The following is a 24786-nucleotide window of genomic DNA, read 5'->3' as shown; positions in this document are numbered from 1 at the left end:
CACAATGTCTGTGTTTACTAATGCAGCTTATGACAAAAGGCCATGGCGATGTATATATAAGCAGTTGGAATGTATCTGTATGCCTGTATGAAATTGTTATTTTCTTATGTAAAATAAAACCAGTGGTTCCCATTGTGTTTAGGGTTTTAAAAAAAAATCTATGCCTTAGAATAAAATATAAGCCCACGTATTAGTCACATCTCTTTTCATGGTGGCCCATCTTTCCCACCTCCCAAACTAGGCCTTACTTCCTGAGGCTGTACAATATTCCCCAAAGAGCACCACCATCCAGGGACCAAATGTTTAAGCATGGGTCTGTAGTAATGTCTTACATTAAAACCTAACAGTTCTTGCCATTTTGTGCAAAAGTATCTTTATACTTGATTTTTACTTGGCTCAGTTTTTAAATTTACATGCGCTTGGGGGAGTATGTGTGTGTGTGAGTACAGGTGTCCAAGGAGACCAGACGAGGGCGTCAGAGTTCCTGGAGCTGGAATTATAGGTGGCTGTGACCTCCAGACGTAGGCTCAAGAGCAGAATGTGTTTCGAATGACTTTCTGTTGCCCTGATGAGGCAGCTGCTGCAGTAGCCGCTGAGGACTCACATCCTGAGCTGCAAGAAGGAGTCACAGAACCAACTTGGACTGACAGACCTTGGAAACCCGAGCTTTGCCTCCTGTGACACGCTTCCTCCAGCAGGACCATAGCTCCTAAACCTGCACAAACAGAGGCACCAACCATGGAGGGACACCTCATTCAAACCATCGCATATTCTTAAGGCTGGCCAGCCCCTCAATATAACAGGATTTATAAAACCCAATATGTCCTAAGGCATTACCGACCAAATGATAATTTTCTAAACACCCCTTTCTCTTCCCCCTTGTCACATGTTACTTCCTGTGCCCAGAAGGTGAACCACAGACCCCCACCCTTCCACCTCATGCCAATCTCATATTTGTCTTTAAGAATCCATGTCAGACAAGGTTTTGTTTTTGTTTTCTGAAAGCCATTCCTGGTTCTGCCATTGAAGCCAGCTTACCTTTTGGTGTTTGGGGGATGTGGAATGAAAAAACATAACACGTGTGTCCTTCAGTTTCCATAGTGCACCTCTTTATGTACGTGTAAATCTGAACCATACAGGAGCAACCCTCCCACAGCCCCGTTCTTTTCAACCGTTGAGTAGAATTGTAGCAGTTTTCCCTTGGAAAAGGACCCCCATCCACCTCCCCACACATCCCCTACTTCATCAGTCTGCCGTTCCCTCTAAGATGCCAGCTCAGGGCCAAAGTGTGGGATCACAGTCCTTCTTTCTATCCATTCTCTACCTTCTCGGGTCTCAGTGCCCCAGAGATGCCTATCTGTGGCAGCAGGGGTGTGGGAATTGGGGTAGTGAGGGCTGTTATTGGAGGCCACCATAACAAAGTAGTACAAACAGCAGTGCATTGCTCACACTTTGGAAGCAAGCATCCAAAATTAGGGTGTGGTCATCAGGGTGGGGTTCCCTTTTTTTCTGAGCCCTTCTCTCTGTGTAGGCTGTTGATAGTCTCTGGAATTCCTTGTGCATGTTTTCCTCTTTAGCTTCTCAACCTCTCACCATGGCCGCCTTCCTTCTGTCTCCTGAGAGGTGCCTGGTTTCTCTAAGGAAGGAAGCAGTTTTCAACCTGTAGGTAGCAACCACTTTGGGGTTGAACAACATTTTCACAGGGGTGACCTAAGACTGTTGGAAAACAGATATTTATGCTATGATTTATAACAGCAAAATCAGTTATGAAGTAGCAATAAAAATAATGGTTGGGGGTCACTGCAACATGAGGAACTGTATTAAAAGGTCACAGCATTAGAAAGGCTGAGGACAAATGTGAACAAAGGCTGCTGACTTTAACTGTTTGACTATACTAAGTGTCGCGTGGTGAGTGTAAGAATGAATCCCAAACGTACTGTTACTATTTTCACATTTCTCAAAATTTATATCCCAAGAAGATATTCTGTTATGCTTAAGTTAATTAAAAATGTTAATACTTTTTAAAGATAAAATTTAATTCTGAGTTTTTGATTTTCAGCCAGAAAACCTTGCTCAGAAGCTTCCAAACCTTGTGGAACTGTGAGTGTGTTTATTCATATTTTTAAACATAAGAATGGGGACTTTAAGTAATTTGAAATGGTAGGACACATAATTTTAATAGATTCATTTATCACTTTTGGGTGTGGTTGTCATGCTGCTGCTATGGGTAGGTCGGAGGCTTTGCTAGCCCCTGTGGTATGTGAGAGCCTTTAATATGTTGAAACAGCTCAGCTCTGACAATGAAGATGCTCTGGGTACAGCGTGTTTGCCTTCTTCTGGGAAGTGCATGCTCCTGGGAGAGTCCCTACCCTTGTTATTCCTATGTCCAACTGGACACAGGCTCCCTGAGGGCTGGTAGTGATGCCTCCGCCCACTTCCTCCAATTCCTCCATGTCTCAGTAGACTCAGTGCTTTTGATGATCACCTTCATAATGCTACAAAACTTACCTTTTTGTTTCTGTTTTCTTAAGGTGTAGGGAGAGCAGAGCTTCCCCACTGAGATGCATCTTAAGACCCCTCCATGCTTTTGTCAATTATTTTTAATGCTTTGTATATGAGTATGTACAGTGTCTGTAGCAGTATATATCTAAAAGTCCACTTTACCCGATGAGGTCATTGGGTGCACCCATGGCTCTGCACCCACCCAAGAGCTCTGAATTCACGAATAAAAGAATTCATGAATGAAAGACGTGCACACCCAACCTTTCTATTTTAATATGCCTTAGCTCAGTGGTTGGGCACTTCCAGCGCTCCCCACAGCTAGCACACACACCCCTCTGGTATTCCTGAGTTAACACTCTCTAAATCTATATTTTATTGCCCTCTTTCCTTCTGGGCAGCCCTCCCAAGGGGTTGCTTTCACCTTGCATCCACATTTTGGCTATCTCACCCTCCTGCTCCTTCACAGTGTGGTCCATCCTATGCCCCTGTCATGGCATACTCCCTTCTCTCTCCCTTGCATTTCTTGCCCAGGAATCTAAAAGTCCTGCCTCTGTCTCCCTACCCAGCAGTGGGCCTCTAGCAACTTCATTTTCCAATCAGAGCCAATTGGGAGCAGGCTTCCTTTAGCCTCTGTTCAGGACACTGCATGTAGGGTTTTTGGCAACATAATTTGCATGAGAAAATAGGCCACTTTGTGGCAGAACCTTCCCCTAATGAATAAAAATTTCAAGGAACCAGTCACTGGGTGAAAAGGAGGTGGGACTAACGAGTTGGAGAGAGAAAGAGGGGAAGCAGGAGAAAGATACTTCCTTTTGGACAGGAGAGAGAATAGAGGCACAAGGTAGGTAGCAGCCGCCCCTGGTCCAGATGGTGGATCCACTGGGATTTATAACTTAGAATAGCTTATAAAATTAGGATGCTAGTTTCTGTGCCCAGCAATTGTGTTACCTGTTGATTCTAAACTAAGACTGTGTGGCTTTTTCTTTCATGCGGTGACTCAACTGGGTTCCAGAGAAAGGTGCAGCGGCAGGGCACTCAAGCCAGCCATGAGAATTTGGAAGAATTTGGAATTGTGGGGCATGTGTGGCAACATCCACCATGGGAACTTAGCGAGTCAGGTGGACAGATTTTGGAGCTCTGAGTCAGAGTCTTCTGGGCTGAGAACAGGCAGGCCTGTCCACTGGTGCCTTGCAACACCGCTGCATATGCCCACCTTACTCTCTCGGAACAGGGCCTGCCACTGAACCATAGTGTGCCTTTCAGACTCTGCTGGCTGACTGGTTAGCAAGCTCTCAGGATCTTTCTGTCCTTGGCTTCCAGTGCTAAGGTTACAGACACACAAAGCGCTCTCTTTTATGTGGGTTCTGGGTATTGAAACTCTGGTCCTTATGCTTGCAGAACAAGCACGTTCACCACCAAAACATCTCCTAGCTTCACTTTTTTTGTTTTGTGTGTTTGAGTTAGGGTTTCTCTGTGTAGACCTGACTGTTCTAGAACTTACTCTATACACCAGGATGGCCTCAAACTCAAGAGATCTGAGTGCTTCTGACTCCTGGGTACTAGGGTTAAAGTCATTGGCCACCACCACCACAGCCTGGCCACTTTTTTTTTTTTTTTTTTTTTGGTTCTTTTTTTCGGAGCTGGGGACCGAACCCAGGGCCTTGCACTTCCTAGGTAAGCGCTCTACCACTGAGCTAAATCCCCAGCCCCCACTTTTGTTTTTTAGTGTGTGGTCTTTTGAATAAGAATGGCTATTATAAGCTCACACATTTGAATGCTTAACCACCAGGGGGTGGCACTATTTGAAATGATTAGAAGGATCAGGAGTTGGGGCCTTATCAGAAGAAGTGTGTCCTGGTGCCATCTTCACAGCAGTAGAATAGTCACTGAGGCATAGTGATTCATGGATTTGTATCTAATTTACCTTCGGGGAAATAAAAGCTTAGCATATATTTTCTGTACTAATTTCATTGTATGGAAAGCTGTATTTAATTTCATTTCAGAAAGATGTCTGTTTCTGTTCCTTGCTCTGTATGTTATTTGGTCTGAGTGTTGGGGAGATAGAGGAAAAGCAAACATCCTGCATCCATCTTTGCACTGAGTCTCGTCATTGTCATCTGTCCCATCCTGTTATTCCGAAACTCTTCAAACTGACCAAAGAAAGATAAAAGCATAGTCCAGCGAACACCCACAGGCTGTCACCAAAATGTACCCACACTCAACACTTCCGCTGGGGTTTCCTTGTCCTTCCTCCTGCCTGTGTAGTGTGTGCTAAGTGACAGGAAAGCATCCCAGGCAGCTGCCACTTCCACACCAGGGCGCAGTCAATCCAGTGCTATCTGTCTGATGATTTCCCTCTTATTGAACAGATCTTCATGTCAATTAGAGGAGTCTGAGTCTAGCCTGAGTCTCTGGGTGGGTGTTGAGACACACCTCGACCTCTCCATTGTCAGCCGCATGACTTCTGCTCTAGCCTTCACTTCTTGCCTATGTAGGACTTGATCCCAAGGCCTTCTCAGATCTTAAGTTGCTCGTTGTCTTAGTTAGGTTTCACTGCTGTGAACAGACACCATGACCAAGGCAAGTCTTACAAAAGATAAAATTTCATTGGGCTTGGCCCACAGGTTCAGAGGTTCAGTCCACTATGATCAAGGTGGGAACATGGCAGCATCCAGGCAGGCATGGGGCAGGCAGAGCTGAGAGTTCTACATCTTCATCTGAAGGCTGCTAGTGGAAGACTGACCTCCAGGCAGCTAGGGTGAGGGTCTGAAAGCCCACACTCACAGTGACACCACTCCAACAGGGTCACACCTTCTAATAGTGCCACTCCCTAGGCCAAGCATGTACAAACCATCACATTCATTCTCCCAGCTCTGCACCTGCATACATCCCACATGTGCCTGTCCCCTGCTGGGTTGCCAGAGCCCTCATGGGCTCTCCGTACCAGCTTTTCCTTCAAGCTCTCTGGTCTGTGTATTATTTGCCATAGTTGTTTTTTACTGCCCAGCAAAGCTATGAAATTAAACAGTTGAAATTTGTTTCCATTTAGCACTGGGCATAGGGTTTTTCTTTCTTTTCTTTTTTTTAATGTATACTAGAATGTTGAACTTAACCTTGTCTGTCCTGTGTGTGTGTGTGTGTGTGTGTGTGTGTGTGTGTGTGTGTGTGTGTGTGTACAGAGAGGAGGGGAGAGGGAGGGAGAGAGCGCTTTGCCAGTCACCTCTTCATGCAAGTGTGCAAGCAGGTGGATAGTACTCGTTAGGAGTGTGGCTTGGAAAGCCGCTTCCATCCAGGTCACTGTTCTTCACTTTGGCGTGAGCTCTTGGCTTTACTTAATTCTGAAAAGCTGAGCCGTGGGCTGTGGGACTAGCACACATGAAAACACAGCCGAGCTCATGGCCCATCGTCTGACAGGTACCAGAGTTCCTCCTTGAAGATCTTCCCCACCACTGCAGGCCTTGGACTAGTTTCCATAGTTTACATGTGCTGCTTCTGAAAAGGTTTTACAGCATCCTCAATAATTGTATGGGAGGGATTCTTTATCATTTTACACTTCCCTGGTGTGTTATAACTCTCTCCCCACAGCAGGAACTCAACAAAGCCTAGCTTGGCCTCAGACTTGCTGTGTAGGCAAGAATGACCGCAAACTCCTGAACCTCCAGTCTCTACCTGCCAAGTGTTGAGATTACAGGCATGTACCACCACACACAGCTTTTTAGCTACTGTTCATGCTGCTGTGACAAAGTGCCAAACAGGAGCAACTTACAGCATGGTTCTCAACCCTCCTAATGCTGGCGTGACCCGTTATACGGTTTCTCATGTTACGGTGACCCCCATCCATAAAGTTATTTTCATTGCAACTTTACAACTATAATTTTGCTACTGTTAATTATAGTGTAAATATTTTTGGAGATTTGCTAAATATTAATTTGTAATGTAGAGTTTTTGGAGGTTTGTGAAAGGGGTCATGACCCACAAGTTGAGAACCACCGACTGAGGGGAAGCGAGACTTACTTTGGTTCCCAGTTTCAGAGGGATTTCAGTGAGCCACTGGGAAGATGGGAAGGCTAGCTCTGCACTGGAGCTGGCAAAGGCAGCTGTCACACGGTGCAGGCAGGAGGCAGAGAAAGGGGATGAGACCTTCAGTCAGTCCAGGCCCAGCCCACGAGATGGCACCACTCATTCAAAGCATAACTTTCTCTGCAGTTAGTTCTCACTGGAAATGCCCTCCCTCACAGGCACATCAGGAGGCATTCTGCAGTCTCTAGGGGGATCTTAGGTGAAATTGACTGTGAAGATTAGCCATCTCACCCAGCATGGCTTCCCTCTTCCCTCTGCTGTCACTGTTTCTCATCACAGCCATTCTGATGTGACCATGGTCTCTATCAGTGTGGCTTCCCTTGTGTGTCTCTAATGCTGAACCTCTTCATGCACCTGTCTATCATCTGTGTCTTACGTCAGTTTTTATACATAGCTTCTAATGGTTTCCGATGTAGTCTACAGTATACAATCTTCTGTATAAAGTATGTGTCTGGTGTTGCACATACTTTCTTCTAGGACACAGCTCATCTCTTCATCCTTCTTCTGTTCTTTTGCACAGTAAAATTGTCTGCTTTGATGAACCCTAGTGCATCCATTTTGCTTTTACATATGATGCTTTGGTCTCAAGTGTGGAAGCCCGAGACTCATGCTTTTGTTGTTTTAGTCCATCCTGAATTCTTCAGTGTTTTTCTTCCAGGGTAGGGATCTCGGTTGTTAGTATGTCTGTCCTTCAGCATTGGGAGGTTTGCAGTTCCTCAGGACACGTCTTTTGCTCTCCTATCTATTTCTTTGTATGTATGATGGATTATTTTGTCTTCTTGATCTAGTCTGAAGAGTTTCCTTTTAAAATTAAACTAACTTGTTTTTGTGGCGATGGTCCTGGGGTGGTCCTCAGGACTCTGCTGATTGAGTTCTCTGCCTTCCACAGGATTGCCGCTGCTCAGTCCAGGAGCCCTGGCATTTACTCCTCCTTGTAGGGATTAGATCTCGATTCTCTTGGGTTTTTTGGGTGTTCTGACCTTCTGGGGTTCACTGTTTTCTTGGGATGACCCCGGACATTGTTGTAGCACATGTTTTTATCCCTCTGCTTGATCTTCGGCCCTGGCCTTTGAGACTCTTGCCTGCTCATCAGACTGTCAAATACATCCCATAATGGACAGGGCAGTTCTTTTTCAGTATCTTTCTTGTGCTTCAGTTTTGATAAACTGTATTTTTCTTCCCTTGAGGTCAGTTACTATGTTAATTCCACCCAGTAATTTTACATATATTTTCATGTTCTATATAGGTATCTTTGATCTCTAGATAAATTTTATAGTTCTTACAATGTTCATAATTTTTATCTAACTACCTGACTGTGATCTTTATAAATATTTAAATGTCCTTATTTGCTAATTATTTGCTAGTGGGGTTAATTTGTATTGATTTTTTTTCTTCCAGTTTGGAGTTCTTTTCCTCACTGGATGGTGAATTTTGTAAAGCTTTCATAGTAATGCATTTTCTTTTCTTTCTGGTTTTGATGGGTTGCTTATATGTGGTTGGTTCTTGTTTGGGTTGCTTAGAATAGGAGCAAATGTAGGTCTAAGGATAGTTAGCTCTCTTGCAAAGGCCTCAGCTGTCTAGGGTCTCTGTGGATGGCCCGGGTAAGAGCAGGGCTGTGCCTCTCGGTGCAGAGAGTTGGACACTGTTGAGAAGATAGCTTTTCTCCTGTTTTGTCTGTTGTATTGGTTTTGGATTTTGTTTGTTTTCTGTTTTGTCTTGCCCACAGTTTCTCTTATACATGTGCATTTTATTGGATTTAGCAAAGAGTTACTAGATCTTTCAAGTTTTTGAAGCTGTTTTCTAGGGTGGAGGGTGGGAGTGGAGTTGGGGTGGTTCCGTTGTCTCCTGAAGTCTTTCCCCTTGGCTGCTAGCTGTGTCAGTCCTGATAGAGGCTCCATAACCTAGGAATTTTCTTCCTATGCCATAGTTCAGATTCTCCCTACAGTTAGGGGATGATGTGGCTTGCCTTGCTAGGTTTTTAAGAAACATAGTCTTCGTCACCTTCTGGCACTGTCTGAAAATAGCTGTTTCCTAGATCCCATCTGGATTTCCCTTGTTTATGACAGGCAGGTCAGTCTGGTCCTTGTTACTCATTGTGTCTAGAAGTGGAAGTCCTGTTCCTTCCGTTGAGAAGATGGCCTTTCGCTGTAGAATGTGTCACAGTTACAGGGAAGCTGGGAAGCTAGCACAGCGTGCTCTGGTACGCCCCTCCCAAGCCTCCCCTGTGGTTAACATGAGTTCCATGGACATTTGTCAACACTAGGAACTTGACACTAACATATTGAGTAAAACTTTGTTTCTGTTTGTTAAAAAATAAGACAAAAAGACCAAACCATTTGCCAAAGTGACTGTATTCTTAAGTGGTATTTGTACTAGCATGAATTTAATTTCCTGCAGTATTTTCAGCAAAATGTGATAAAAGCTAGCTACTTTGAAACATTTCAGTTACCCTGAAATTTTAAAATAAGTGGTAAAATTAAAGATCTCAAGCCTGTGGTCACAATGTCCTGCAGCTACCCAACAGCAGGCATGTTCTCTGACCTCTCACCACATCCCATAACACCATCTAAGAGCTCTATGCCGTCCGTCCTCTAGTCCCCCAGACACAGGCCACCGTGCTCCTGTGGTCACATAACTGTGAGGGTGCAGTAAAGACAGTGGGGTGCTCTGGTAGACTTGTCACCCAGTTATTAAAGGGGCTTGCTGCCTGTGCCAAGTGGATTCTCATTTGGTTGTGTCCTAAAATTATTGGTGGAATTGGGATTGTGTTGTACTTAGTGCACAGATGGATGGCCTTTTGGAGACTCGGATAGTTCCAATGTGTAGTTAGGGTCAGGAACACTGTAGGGCTATCTAGCATCTTTATTATAGTGTAGACACAGTAGTGTATTGAAATGTGATGCTAAGTCTCAGTTATAGTAGTGGGTACTCCAGTACATATTTTGGCTTGAACATTTTCGTAGGTAGAACTCCAGACAAGTATTTTATTGAAGTAGTTTTTAAAACTCAGCTCTGCTTCTATTTTTATGTGGTGGCATCTGGTTTTTCTGTACAGTAAATACATATTTACATACTGTAGCGAGTGTGCCCGCACATTTCTTTACGGTCTTTTGGCACAAATGACCTTTAACAAGAATGCATCCCAAAGTATTGAGTAATGTGTAATCAATTCATATATACAAAGTAAAAAATGACGTCTGTTTTTAGAGTGTACACTTGGTTAAATTGTATCACATGGTTATCAAGCGAAGGCTTGCTGCCTGGCAAACACAGAAGCCAGTACTAGGCATCCATTTTTGACAGAAGAGAAGGTTTTTTGCTTGACTGACTGGCTCTAGGCTCAGTCTCTCTTTGGTCAGTTAGTAGCGATGTTGGAACAGGGAAGGAAGGAGAGAAATGCTTGTTGGCCAAATGGCATAGCAGGGGTGCTTGTCTCTCTCCTCTGTGGACTTTATTGTGTTCTCCTGAGGATTCTGAGCATGTGAGCTGGTCAGACAACCTGGTCACTTCTCTTCACAGCAACTTTTGAAAAACTAGTTTCAAGCCTTAGAATCATTAGTGAAAAGCCCTTAGGTATTGGGAGGAAAAGTTCTTACATCGAATGTGTCTGTCTTAGCTGATTTCAAAGCTCACAGGCTAACATCCTCTGCAAAACTGGTTTAATTTGGCATAGAAAAGGCTTCACAAATTTGTTGCTTTTATCATTCTGTACTTACTGACATTTTATCATTCACAAAATGTAATCAAAATGCAAAAGAAAATTTCTCAGTTATATTTTAAATACTTTGGGGATTTGTTTTTAACTTATAATAAATTGACTGGTTTGAAAACCAAGTGTTCTAAAATGGGGTTATCTTGCCTCACAAGAAAATAAGTTTTATTACTGATTTTATTTTTACTGTCTGATCTCTGGCAGTCATGACATTTGGCTCTGAAGACCTGGTTTCAGTGGTACCTGGAGTGCCCACCAGAGTGTGCCAGAGATGCTTCAGTGGGGAAGGGTTAATGACTTAGACTAGCCTGGACTTGCAGGTCTTTTTAAAGATGTCTGTTGCTGAGACGGCAAATGTCTGTGCCTCGTTGGCATCTGAGTGTATCTACGGACACATTAGTAAACATTTAATCTCTATTCTTGGGTTACAGTAAACACGCCTACTAGAGAGATCTTTAAGAGTTTTTTCTTTTTAAAGATGATTTTGTCTGAGTATTTTCCCTGCAAGTATGTATGTACTATGTGCATACCTAGCCTGTGTAGTGAAGAAAAGGGTGTTTTGTTCCCTGGAACTGGGATTATGGATGGCGAGGCGCCACCAAGTGGGTGCTGAGACTCTGAAAGAACAAGTGCTCTTAATGGCTGCCTGAGCCCTAGAACTATCTTTATTGCACTTTTACCCTTTAGAAACTAAAACTGATATCTCCTTTTACACAATAGGTATTGATTTTTTCTTTACACAGGAAATGTATTCCTGAAAACCTAAATAATTTAAATGAACTAGTAATTTTTTTAAAGATTTATTTATTTACTATGTGTACAGTGTTCTGCCTACATGTATGCCTACACACAAAAAGAGGGCCCTAAATCTAATTAAAGATGGTTATGAGACATTACATAGTTGCTGGGAATTGAACTGGGGACCTCTGGAAAAGCAACCTGTGCTCTTAACCTCCGAGCCCAACTCTCCAGCCTGTAGAATTAGTAATTTCTTAATGAGGTTAAATATCATATGATTTTTATATATTAATGATTTTAAAATGACTAAATCAGAAGATAAGATTTAATATTCGTGATTCAGCATATTACTCTCAAAGTATTAGCTATTATGTCTGTGAGTTTTGTGTTAACATTGAGGTATGAAAGGAACTTCTGCCTATATTTTGATGAGTTTTCAAACAGCTTGTATTAGCTGATTATCTGGCAAACAATAACAGCAGCAACTTTCCCTCCTTGTGCCACAGGTACCTTCACTCGAATAACATAGTTGTGGTTCCAGAAGGTAAGCACACTGCTACTTCTTAGTTTGGAAACAGTGTCATTTATATTTTGCTTTATGAGTAGATGAGCCCTGACCCTGTTGCATCTATAGCTCCTTATACCTAGTTTGGTTGGCGAGTTAGGGAATTTTAATTTAAAGGACTTTCAGTTTATGTACTTTAAAATGTGAATGCAGTTAAGAAAGAGGAAATGGAGAAGTCCAAAATGGCCAGGAAAATTATTAGACAAACTGCTCTTGGGAAGCAGTAAGATAAGTACTAAGTGCACTAACTAGGAATTGAGTTACATAGAAAATAATATATTCTTTGACATTTTTGTGGGGGGGGTGGGGAGGGAGTGTGTGGGGAGAGGGTGGCAGAGGACTGCAGAGGACTACTTTGTAACATGTTCCTCAGATGTCTTTTGAGGGAAATCTCCCCTTGGTCTGGAACACACCCCACCAGCCCCTGGACCCTGCCTCTGTGTCTCTAGCTCTGTGTTACAAGCATGTTCTGCTAGAGCTTTTTAAACCTGGGGTTCTGGGGACTGAGCTCAGGTCTCCTTGCTGGCAAGACAAGCACTTAAGCAGCTGAGCCACTTTCCAGGCCCTGCTCTCAGTGATGCTCTCTGAGACGGGCTCCTTTGTCTCCCTGCTGGCCTCAAACTCTACTCTCCTGCCTCAGCCTCCCAGGACCACCCCAGCTGGGTTCATCTTTGAATTCTTTATTTAGTCACAGATTCCCCCCACTGCTTTACTGATTTTACTTGTTCTTAAGTTAATTTTATCTCACGGTAGAAATACTTTCCACTTTCACGACTTTGTTTTCAAGTCATGTGAGAGAGAGACGAGTCAAGAGTGAAGCATCCATCCAGGAGCACTGAGTCACACTCATTCTGCCTCTCCCTTTTCTCTCTGAAGCCATCGGGTCCCTTGTGAAACTCCAGTGTCTGGATCTCAGTGACAATGCCTTAGAGATCGTTTGCCCAGAGATTGGTCGTCTGAGAGCGTTACGTCATCTTCGATTGGCTAATAACCAGCTACAATTCCTACCTCCAGGTAATCCCTGTCTGTATAGCTTCTTGTGTGTCAGGAATCTGTTTTTAGCACCGTGCACACCAGCAGTGGGCGTATGAATGTATTGGGATGTACCTGTTTGTTTGAGGATGAAACAAAGGACTGTAGGTGAAACCTGACCAAGCATTCTCCTGGCGTAAATGTTAGAGGATAGATAGTTAGTGTCTCTGTTTTGGAGTGGGTGCATTATGATGAGTGTCTGCTCATCACTCTTGTCACTGCTGGGCAAGGTGTTTGTGTGAAGAGCTTTTGGTTGTGAATTTCGCATCAAAGAATGTGAGTAAATTTGGATTCTTAAGGTGTCTTTTGTAAAAATAGTATTAATTAAGAGGTTAAATAATATTTAACCTCATATAATGAGTCACTGCTTCCAACTATGTTCAATGCAGAAACTTTCAAGTCAGTGAAGAACATGATTTTCAGAATTTATCATGTGACTACTTTTGCGGTGTTTGATCATTTCAGCTTTCAAGTTTCTCTTTTTAAATAGCCAGAGAGTTAGATGCTCTTTTGAAGACTGCCAAGAAAGTGTAGCAACCGGGATAGAAGATTTCATATTTGACACTAACACATATGTAATAGGGAGCTGGGAATGTACCTCAGTTGGTAGAGTGCTTGCCTAGCGTGTATGAAGCCCTGGATCTAGTGTCTAGCACCATACAAACCAGATGTGGTAATTCAGGAGGATCAGAAGTTCAAGGTTGGCCTCTGCTACTTGGTGGGTTCAAGGCTAGCCTAAGGTACAAGAGGCGCTGTCTCAAAATTCAGAACAAAAGAATGAAGTGCGTGAATGTAACACAGTTTGCAAACCCTGCTTATATACATCTGAGGACACAGCACGTTGTTCCTTCTGGGTGTTCTGCTCTTTGTTCTTTGCGTGTATCACATTTTGTGGTGGAATGTGGTCATTTCCGTCCGGTGCATTCCCAGAAGTGGAATGGTGTTTTTCTAACATCATTTGGCTGCCTCTTAATAACCACTGAAGGTATTTATTTCCTGACTGCTTTCGCATAACTTGTTTTATCTACACTTCTGTTCCACAGGAATTCAGGCTTTGTTTCTGTTGTACGCACTTGGCTGTCCTTGTTTGAGTGATATTTTATTCTGTAGCAACTGTGTGTCTTGAATAGAAGCTTTTAGATGAACCATGAGTAGGTCGTTTGTTTTGTTTTGAGACAGGGTCTCACTCACTGTGTAGCCCTGGCTGTCCTGAAACTTCCTGTGTAGCTCTGCCTGTCTCTGCCTCCTGAGTACTGAGAAGACAGGTATACACCACCACACCTGGTGTAGGTGCCTTTCTTCTAAGGCATCCTGTGAAGTTCTGGACAGGCCTTCTTGCTTCCTTGCCTCACAGGTGTACATCGCATTGTGAGGTCATTTCACATATTTGATTGTGTTGGGGACAAGTCTAAACATCTCCCTGCTGTTTGGCTGTTGAGACATAGTATAAAGAAAAGAAGGGCAGGGTCTCCCCTGTTGTCCTTGGGCAGCTATAGACAGTAGCCTGTATGTGCCGGTAGCCCCTCCTACATAGTCAGTCCATCCTGTTACGTAGCTGATTTGTGTGCTGTGTTCTCTCAAAAGGCTTCCCATTTTACTGTGATGGTTTTCTGTCTTGTGTGTGTATGCACATGGGCTGCTGTATGCCTCTGTGTGTGTGTGTGTGTGTGTGTGTGTGTGTGTGTGTGTGTGTGTGTGCCGTGTGTGTGTGTGTGTGCCCGCGATTGTGTGTATGCTTGTGTGTATGCTTGTGTGTATGCTCATGTGCCCATGCTTCAAAAAACCTTTGAAAACATGTCATAGCCGTTAATTGAAATATGAAAAGCATTCAGGATATAAATTCGCACAGGACACATATGAAAGCCTGGCTCTAAGAGTGGGAGCTCTCAAGAACACTTTTAAGAGTGGACGCAGTCCGTTTCGACATGTCCAGATTGCTTGCTGTGGGGCCCAGTGTTCTATCAGTTTCTGAACCTTACCCGTGCCTTACAGGGTAACTAGAAGGTGGTTCTAAGAGCTCGTTCTCTAGTGGACTGCAGAGCACTGCTGTTCTCTGCCGTGTGCCTTTGCATTTGCTCAGCACCCGGCTTCTCCAGTTGCGGGCGCCTGGAAGACACAGGAGCACTGTTCTCCTAGGAAGTTTGGAAGAGATGGTGTGGGAGGCGGGGGAATGTGGGAGTTGATTTGCCTTATTTTCTGGATTTTGCACTGTTTTGTGGTATCTTCTCAGGTGCTAGGTCAGACATATATAGTAGAGTAAAAGGAAGGAGGACATTAGGCATCCAGGGTTGAGGTCTTGCTTTCCTTCAGTACCCTGCCTCCCGGCTCTGTTCTTGAGTGTCACAGGCGTTCTACTTGAGCTGGTTCTAGCTGGGTGGTGTCTGTGAGCTGCAGCCAACTGCTGCACAGAGCCAGTGCCTCCAAGGCTCAGGCTGCTGTGTGAGGTGTGGGGGCACACTGATCCTGTCACTCAGCCCTGCAGCCTGTTGTGTGCCACACTGTCCCGTGAGTGGTTGGGAAGCTGGTCATAGCATCATTGCTAGCACGTCCTTGTGTGGACTGGGGCATTTTCTGTCACTGCTTCACCATTTATGATATGCCTGCCGTCCCTCTGTACGATGTCTTTTTGGTCCCACTTGACAGAGTGCAGTGAATGGAATGTCAATAAAGCTATGCTCCATGTTCCTTGTGTTTCTTTTGTAAATTAAAAACACGGACATGTTATTACTATGCATATGTGTATTTCTATGAATGAAGTCTACTTAAATATTTTTATCATCAATATATGTGATGATATGTGTGATCATGATGTGTGAGACTATGATGTGTGGGTATGTGGGGTCTGCCATGACGCATGTGTGGAAGTTGGGACAACTTTGTAAGTCAGTCTGTCCTGACCTCTTATGTGCATTGCAGGGATAGACTCCAGGTATCAGACCTTTGCGGCAGCCACTCAGCGCTGAGCCATCTCATCTGCCCTACATTATGCAAATTAACGTACATCGGCACATTAATTACACAAAATAGCAGACTTTGTTGTGACTTTTTTAGTTAGTCACGGGTTGATTGAGGTATTTCCTTCATATAGATCATATTGTTTTTATTGCCCCTGCCCTCTGCCTCCCACTTGACTTGTCTCCTTCCTCCCCTCTGAGTAGTTCTTTCTGTTTCCATAGCACATACTGTCACCCTCTCTCACTCTAAAGTGTGCTCCCTGTATGTGACTTCTCTCACTGAGAATGGTTTGAGTAGCGTCCATGCTGTTGCAAATATCAGTACTAATTTTCATTTCCAAGCAGTATTCCATCACATAGTACTCAGTTCCTCTTGACGAGCCTATAGACTTTTCAAATGTTGATGTTCATCTGATAGAGCTAATAAAACACAGTGGAACAAGGCTTTTTGTGGACATGCCGTTTTTATTTCATCAGACCCTTCCTAGCAGCTGTCGGAGTGACCATCAGTTCTCACCCTTGGGAGTATGTAGGAGGCTCCTGGCCCCGCCTCCTAGTGTGGTCCTGTCTGTTCTCCTGCTTAGTTTTAGCAATGCTACTGGGTTTAAAAATAGTCCCTCCATTTTGAATTTAGTTTGTATTTTCCTCCTGCCTGAGAGTGACTAGTGCCTTCCCGTGTGTTTACAGGTATTTAGAACCTTTCCTCTGATTTGCAGGAGACAGCTTCCTTTTTACATGCTGGTGACTGGCTTTTTCAACTGCTGAGAGATTTCCTTCACCAGTGCTGTCCCTGGCCCCATCCCATGAGAGTTCTTCCTGTCATCCCACTGTGGCCTTATTTGCTTCTCTGTACTCTAAAGACTTCTTGCCTCCCAGAAATTTATCTTGGCTTTCTTATTATCTCCATCCCCCATTTTCCCTAGCTGAATGCCTCAAGTACCTTGGGAAAATTGCATCAGCATATGTGCATATGTGTGTGTGTGTGTGTGTGTGTGTGTGCTACTTTTCACAGCTGGACTGATTGCTCCTTAGCTTTTGTCTAGGGCAGATTCCTTTTCTTCCCTTTCTTTCAGTCAGGGTATAGCAACTGAGAATCTCTTTTCTTTTAACCTGGGTTTTTCACTTATTGAAGTAGGCTTAGGATAGATAATTATGACCTCTTGGCCAATGCATTTTAGGAACTGTGATTATATGGCATATCCAGTTGTGTTGGTTATTACAGGAGAATGATGATCTCTTATGACTTTTCTATTTTTATCTTTTTCTCTTTCTTTGTAATTTCATGTGCATGGGTGTTTTGCCTCCATGTATTCTCCACATGTATGTCATGACTGTGAAAACCATAAGAAGGCATGGAATCTCCTAGGACTGGAATTACGGCTGTGAGTTGCAATGTGACTGCTGAGGCTAGACTGCAGGTCCTTTGGTTATAACTGCTGAACTACCCCTCCAACCCCTTCCTAATTTTATTTTGGAGTTTAGTGTACATGTGTGTGTCTGAGGGTGTGACCTTATGATTGCGAGTGCCAATGGAGTCAGAAGAGGATGTCAGACCCTAGAGCTAGAGTTATAGATGATGGCATAATTGTAAGCTACCTAGTTATGCATGCCGGGAATTGAACTTGGATCCTTTGTAAGAGCACTACATGCCTTTAGCTGCTGAGCCATCTCTCTAGCTCAAATTTTTAAATTTCTATTTTCTTTAAAACCTTTTAACGGTGTGTGTGTGTGTATGTGTCCGCTCGAGTACGCGCGCACGCGCGCACATGTGCGTGTGCACTTGCCAAAGCACATGTATGATGGTCAGAGGACAATTTGAGGAAGTTGGTTCTTTCCTTCCACTTGTGGATCTTGGACATCAAATTCATGTCAGCAGACTTGCTGGCAAGCACCTTCACCCAGTGAGCCATCTTGCCATCCAAGTGTCTCTATTTTGAAGTTGCCCTTCCCACAACTGGCCACCATAGGGCGTGGTTCTGTGTGTCCTGTCCATTTTCTTTTGGATTAGCTGCACGTGTTTCAGTGTTGCATTTTAGTTCCTGTGATTGCTTTTCTCTATGCACCCTTAATACTCGAGACACTGCTGTTATGTCCAGGCAACCTATAGTAGCATAGTTCGATGTAGGGCTGTCCTTGGTGCTCTGAGTCATGCACTTTTTCTCTGTAGATTAAAATGCATGCAGGCCTTTCATTCTTTTCTCTAGGAACTCGAAGCACTTCCTCCAATATTCCTTGTATTGCAGTTCTACACAGGGACAGGGGCTGTCTTGGGGGTTTGTTTGCTTTTATTTTAGTGAAAAGTTATCTTTGATTTTTCTGGCTGCGGAATTCTGAGTTGGCTAGACTTCTTTCTTTAAGGGTGACTTCCCATTTGTCTGCCCTCCATTGTGTGTGGTAAAAGTCTGTTGTTTATGTCGCTGCTCCCAAACCTCTGTTGGCCTTCACTGTTGCTGTAGGGAGGTAGATCTCATTATCTTTAGTTTGTCTTGGTGTATGCTTTAAAAATAATTCTCTCTGTCCTTTGTTTTCCTGCATTGAAAGTTGCCTGTCATTTCTTCAAATGTTTTTCTGCATCGTGTTCTCTTTGTGGAACCTGGTACATGTTAAATTGGTTTGTATTTTTCTACATATCACTAGAATTTTTGTTTTGCTGTTGACAAATTGTTTATTTAATGTTTTATCTGAAATAGAATTGTATCACTTTTCCCCCATCCTTTCCTCATCCCTGCCTCTGTCCCCTCTCCAGGGAGTCTCTTTTTCCTTGATTTTTAATCTCTCTCTCTCTCTCTCTCTCTCTCTCTCTCTCTCTCTCTCTCTCTCTCTCGTATACATGACTGCACACACATATATACATAGCCAGTAGCCCCCTTTTGTTGATGATATGCTTGTGGTTTCAAGGTTGACAAACAGAAGGGGGAGGCCTCATTCTCAAGAGGGGCTCATTCTCCTTCTCTCGGTGGTCATTAGTTGCCTGTAGTTCTTTGTCTGTGGTGAGACCCCGTGAACACGTCCATGGATATTGCCTTTGTTCACATCTTGTCTCTGCAGCCTTTTCTAGGAGGAGCTGGCTTTATGGTAGTATGGTTCTTACAGTACTTCTGCTCCCTCTTCTTTGATGTTCCCTGAGCCATCCATACAGTTGTTATGTAGATGTGTCTGTTGGGCTGGGATCCCCAGGATGTGTTGGTCTCTGTATTGTATCCACTTGTGGTTTTCTGTGATGGTTTCTACTTACTGTAAAAAGGAGCTTCTTTGATAGTAGTGTAAGGGTTCATGATTCACTGAAGAGTGATACCCTGGACTCAAATAGTGTGTAAATGAAGAGTGTTTTATTTTGCAGAAGTTCGGCATGCTGGGGTCTCCTACTACCAAAACAAAGAGATAACCAAGTGAGGCTCGATTAAAAGCACATTAGGGGAATTCTTGGGTAGATGAGCTTTATCTTACTCTATCTCTAGGCATTGGAGAACCATTATTGGGGCATAAAGGCTGGAGCATGTGTTTTTTTCTAATAGTAATTGACTTGTCAGCACTTGCCCAGTTCTTAGGCCTAGTCTTCTTATCTGCCAATTGAAGTCTGTCGTGGAATCAGCCTAGCCTTCTCAGCAGCTACACTTACCTTTGGATATAAGGTCAAGATGTGGAATGTAGTGTACAGGATTATGCTGGTCTCATAAAGTGGTAGTGGTAGAGTCTTTTCCAAGGTCCATGACCTCAGTAGCTCTGAAAAGCTGACCAGATCTCAGGACACACACGATTTCCCTCCTGTTGAATGGGCCCTAAGTCTAGTCAGACAGCATTGGATGCCACTTTTTTTAAACCCTTTGCAGTAATAATTGGGTGGCCGGAATCAGCCGGTCTTCTACTCCCGACTGCTCTGCAGCCTACTCTTCTGCATCTCTCCTTTAGTCCGTGGGGATGCTATAGGGAAAACTGCCATGGTTGATAAGCAACACGTTTGTCTCTTGTGGTTCTGGAGGCTGTCAAGTCTAAAATCCAAGTGCTGCGGATCCAGTGTCTGTGGAAGGCAGCTTCCTAGTCTGCAGGCAGAGTGGCGTCTTCTCACCACCTTTACTTGATTGAAGAGCAAGGGTCTCTGAGGTCTGAGCCCTTCGTGAGGCCCTCGTCCTCCAAAGCTAGTGTCTTCTGAAGGCTCCCTTTCTGGTGCCATCACATTGGTGAATCGGTTTCTACATGAAATTTGACAGGCGCGAGTGTTGAGACCCTGGCCCATTTCTCACCTTTATTGCAGGTTTTCTTCTTAGGTCCCCTTTCCGCATTTCCCAGGCATTTCGTTTGCCCGTAGCTCCGCCTCTCCAGCTCCGTGATTCTGGGCTGTTTGTGTTTCTTTTTCTTCTTCCACGGCCTAGAGCATTGCTGCCTGGCAAAAGCCAGGCCCACCATGGGCCTCACCTCTCCTTTCCCTTGCTTCAAGGATCGTAGTTTAGTGGTGCATGTTCTTTGTTTCAAGACCGCTGTCCCCACTGATGCCGTTTGATTAGTTATTGTGGTTTAGTAGGAAGTGAGTTCCTTTTCAGTTTCTCTCCAGGCCTGCTATCAAAATTTCTGTGCAATATTGTTTGAATTTTTTACTTTCAATCTGTATTCTTAAGTGTGTAACACTTTAAAAACTATTACTTTTCTATGTTCACTGCATCAAAACTATAACGTTATTTGCTTCTTAACAAATCTAAACTAATATCCTCTGGATGGTTTTTCTGACTTGATGATAAAAAGTCATATATCTTGTGAAGAGAAATACTACACAACTACAATAAATATTATTGGGAAGAGCCCCATCAGTGCAGGTGTACTTGACAAATACTGTATTGTGTAAAGACCACAAAGGCCAATGATATTAGACAAAACAGAATAGCTAACCCTCCAGGCAACATGGTGTGGTACTATTGTCACCATCAGTTCCCTCCAACTCCCATGGGAGAAGGTTACTGTGACAAACAACAGAAAGCGACCAGGAGCCTGAAAAGATATGGTTCACATCTGGTTTATGAATCAGGCTTTTTTTTTTTAATGCTTTAATCCTTGAAAAGCTGTTTTGCATACCAAAAAAGGAAGGGCTTTTTCGCTCAAATTAAAACCATGAACGGATTGTACTTTAGTGGCTGAAAGTATGTGCGAGCACAGAGCTGTGCCCTTCATGTAACCAGCACACAGAGCTGTGTTTTTCATGGAGCCACACAGCTGTGTCCTTCACATAGGCAGCACAGGCAGACAGCTCTGTTTTTGATGTAACCAGTACACAGCTGTGCCCTTCATGTAACCAGTGGAATTTTTTCCTTCAAAATCATCCTTCAAATGTGATTTTTTTTTCCTTAAACTTATTTTCTTCCTGTTGCCCCTGTTGCTTCACTGAGCTGAGGCTTAGTACCACTTCTTAGGGTGATCGTGTTGGTACCCAAGCTGCTTCAAGCTCTGTTCACTGGTCTCTGTGGAGGGAGAGGATCAGCCTTTTGCAGAAGGCCCAGTGCTCAACCCTCTGGGCTCCCTGTCGCTTGCTACCTCTGTTTGTGGAATTTTATTGACACAGAGTAACCAACTGTGGCACAGGCTGACACATGGAGCAGGTGCTACGAGTCTTTAGAGGTCTGGCTTCCACCCTGCAGTTTTAACTCTGGTTGCATGGGCTCTGATTCCCTGCACTAATTAACTTTTCTAAGATTGTTAGGTGGCTGAGGAATGAACACTGGGTTCCTTCATTATCTATCTCATCGAGCTCATCTTTCAGCTTCTTAGCAATCAACTCAAAGACAGCATTTTGAAATCTCAAAACACCAAGTTCGGTAGTGTGCCTGCTGTGCCCCAGTGATCTACTCTCTTTACTCCATACTGCTCTCCTTACGTAAACTGTACCCTCGCACGTAATGGTCTTCCTCCTCCCATCCCTTTGTTGTTGAAAACACAGCTGAGAAATGGTTCCCCAGTAAAGGGCTCCTCCAGTGTCACCAGCACTGTGTAAATGGGCAATGCTGCACAGCTGACTTGGGAGGCTACTGTTTCTGTCGCTTAACCAAACATGCGCATTAGATCAACTCTGGTAGGGTTGTGGGTGTGACAGTGCAGAATGGACTCTTCTAAAGAAGAGACTGGGTAGACAGGAGAGAGAGAGAGGAACTGGGTATGTTATGATAGCTAGTTGTTTTTTAAGTAGAGAGCTGAGGAAAAGTTCCTATTTCCACAGTAGCAGGAGAAGGGGCAGCAGCTGGCAGTCTCCCCCAGCTTGCCAGAGTGACCACCTAGCAATGTGTCCGGCGTAGGTCACACTGAGAGCTTGTGCTTTGAGTGGCCATTGTAGACTTACAGTGTATGGTCGTCATTGCTTCAATAGCAAATACCTCATAGCATAACTGGATAGAAGTAACTTTATGCAAATTTTTATTTAGGTGTTTATATAAAATTATCTTAGTATACTGGATTAAATGAAGCACATAACTTTTTCAGAAAAGCATGAAACTGTGGCTTTTAAATTTTATTTATATACTTTTATAAACTTTGACAATTTGGCCAATAGCAGAGGATTAAAAATGTCCATTAAAATTCTTCTAAGGGAAGAAAAATGTTTTATTTTCTGGATTGTGAATCCTTCTCAGTGTGGAATACAGAAAATATTCCTTTTTAGGAAAGGTGTGAAGGGAAATGGAAAACTTGCCAAATGTCTGAACAAAATAAAGGTCATTGTGACAGCATTTTTTAAAATAATTTAAAAACCAAGAGAAGTAAAGTTGGTGCCTGAGACTTGCTGCCTCTGCCTTGCTGCTGACCTGCCTTGCTGCTGGCCAAGGCACACTGATGTCACGCTCATGGCCATTCCTCTGTGAAGTGGCACAGCAGCTCGTATCATGGAGACCCATGGATGAGCTCAGTGCTCAGGGCTCGCTCTATCCACACGCAGTTGTTACACCAGGCCTTCCTCAGGCTTGACGCCATGTGGGAGCCACAGTGATGCCTCCAAGGTCAGCGAAGGGAGATGAAGAAGTCAGGTCCAACCTCAGGGACCAAGCTGGCGTGTGAGTAGTTTGCAGAAGCGTGGCCACCTCTTGTGTGCATCATGCAGTGCTTCCAAGTCCCTCAGACTTGAAGTTTCCTTAGTAAAACCGTAAGAGAGACTGTGTTTGCTATGACAGAAGCCTGTCCTGAGTTTATAATCATTTTTTAATGCTGAAGACCAACAAGTCAGAATATTTTTTTAACAGCCCGAAGAATATAGATCCGTTCTTAATCTTCTGGGGTGAACTTTCTTGAGGACTAATAAAATGTGTTTTCGTAGGTACAGCCTGTTCAATTCTTTTTGTATCTAAATCAGCTTTCAGTATTTTAGAGGTAGCATGGAGCAGTTTCTATCAGTCTTTGGACATTTTGGCAGAACTTGTATCATTTTTTATTATAAAAAACTTTCAGATATTAAACACAGTTTTTCTGTTGGTAGTGTTTGATGCATTGCATATATTAACCAAGCTCGGAGAACAAAGCTTATTTTGACATATAAACAAGAATTTTATTTTCATATTGTGATAGTTTGTCAACTTGACACAGTCTGTATTACCTGGGAAGACAGTCTCCATGAAGGATTATCTAGATTAAGTTGGTTTGGGGTTTATCTTGATTACGTTAACTGGGTAGAGGGGGCTCCACGCACTGTGACGGTTAGCAGAGCACTAGCAGGCACACACGCATGCTGTGGTGCATTGCTGTGCCTTTCACTGTGGATGACTCACTGCTTCAAGTTCCTTCCTGCTGCCTTGGCTTCCTGCACTGTGGACTCTAACCTGGAATTGTGAGCAGGAGAAACCCTTTGTCCCTTCAGCTACTTCATTTTATTAACAAGGAATAAAACCTAGATACATAGTTACTTTGTAACAGCTGAAGTTGATTTTTCTGCCTTGATACCAATATACTACTGTTAGTGACATCGCCAAAGTGAGTTTGATATTAAACATTATCACTGAAGTGCAAAACTATATCTTTAGAAGAAATGTTCTAGTATGTAAAGCAGTAAAGTTTGTATTTCATTTATTATTTGACCGTATTATTTGAAGCATAAGTGTTGCTTTATTTCATCTGCAAATTGGGTCTTAACCCTATTAAAGGTTTTAATTGAAATCTGATTGTCAACTCTGTAAGTGATTTTATGGTTAATGACTGCTTTAATGAATGAAAAGCCTTCCCATTTGCCAAGCAGCCGATGTAATGAGAAGAAGCCGTTAAAGGACTACAGTTTGATGTTGCTTGTTAACAGCCCTCCCCATGTGCAGAACAGTTGGCGTTTGCGGCTCTGTTTAATCTTTTAAACCACCATTTCCTCAGATGCTTTGATTTTACAGCAGACTCAGTTTTCTCTGTTCATTTGTTTGTGGATTAAAAAGACAAAAACAAAAAACAAACAACCCCCCCCCCACCTTGGTGTCAAGACTCTTGGCTTCATCAGTGAGGAGAGGCTGTAGAGATGAGTGTCCTTACATGCAGGTGACAGATACTGTGAGTTAGTCATGCATTCCCTCTGCTCCTTTCCCCAATCTGCTCACATCCCTGCTTTTCATACAGTTTGAAGAGAGTTAAAGCCGGCCATCTTGCTATGGTTCGGGTTTGGAATGTCCCCCACAGTTTCATGGGCTGAGGATTTGGCCTCCAGCTGGCGGTTCTCTTGGGAGGCAGTAGAAACCTGAGGAGACCTGGCCTACTTGGAGGAAGAAAGTTGCTGGAGGCATGTCTTGTCCCAGCCGCCATAAGGGGAGCAGCTTTGTCTACTGCATGCTTCCTCCATGTGCCTGGCTGGCCATGGCACAGACATAGCTGAGCCGCATGGCCACGGTGTAGTGAGGCTTCTAATACCGTGGCTTGAACAAGGCTGTTTCCTTTGAGTTGTTTTTCTCCAGTGTTATTTCACCACAGCGGATGGCACAGACCTCTTTGGTGACATTTTTCTGTGGCTTGAGGAGAGGAGGAAGACTTGCTCAGAGGTAGATTTCTGAACTTCACTGTGAGTGATGAGATTCTGGACATTATGAAAGCTGAAGTTTACATAGGGCAAATCTCTCAATTATCAACTATCTAGGAATCAGATAGCAAGCCTGGTAACATGACTCCGCACACACGGAAGGATGCTTGCTACCAACCTTGATAGCCTGAGTCCAGTCTGCAGGATCCACCTGGTACAGTGACAGAACTGGTGCCCTCAAGTTGACCTC

At 43.6% G+C, this 24786-nt stretch overlaps 1 protein-coding gene across 5 annotated transcripts in view; it reads left to right on the top strand.

Annotated features, from left to right (window-relative positions):
* The window catches only part of Lrrc28 (leucine rich repeat containing 28), a 118003-nt gene that overhangs the window by 16148 nt on the left and 77069 nt on the right, over positions 1-24786 (top strand). For 4 of the 5 annotated variants that reach the window (XM_087569735.1, XM_087569746.1, NM_001108486.1 and 1 more), the window contains 3 exon segments: positions 2060-2100; positions 11539-11576; positions 12474-12611. In XM_087569735.1, coding sequence (XP_087425861.1) covers positions 2060-2100; positions 11539-11576; positions 12474-12611 — 217 coding nt within the window. 5 annotated transcript variants of the gene reach the window in all.

The sequence above is a fragment of the Rattus norvegicus genome, chromosome 1 (assembly GCF_021556685.1).
Source record: "Rattus norvegicus strain SHRSP/BbbUtx chromosome 1, alternate assembly SHRSP_T2T, whole genome shotgun sequence".
In the NCBI taxonomy this organism is placed as follows: Eukaryota; Metazoa; Chordata; class Mammalia; order Rodentia; family Muridae; genus Rattus; species Rattus norvegicus.
The sequence above is the reverse complement of the archived record's forward strand: the minus strand, read 5'-3'. Positions and strand labels throughout refer to the sequence as shown.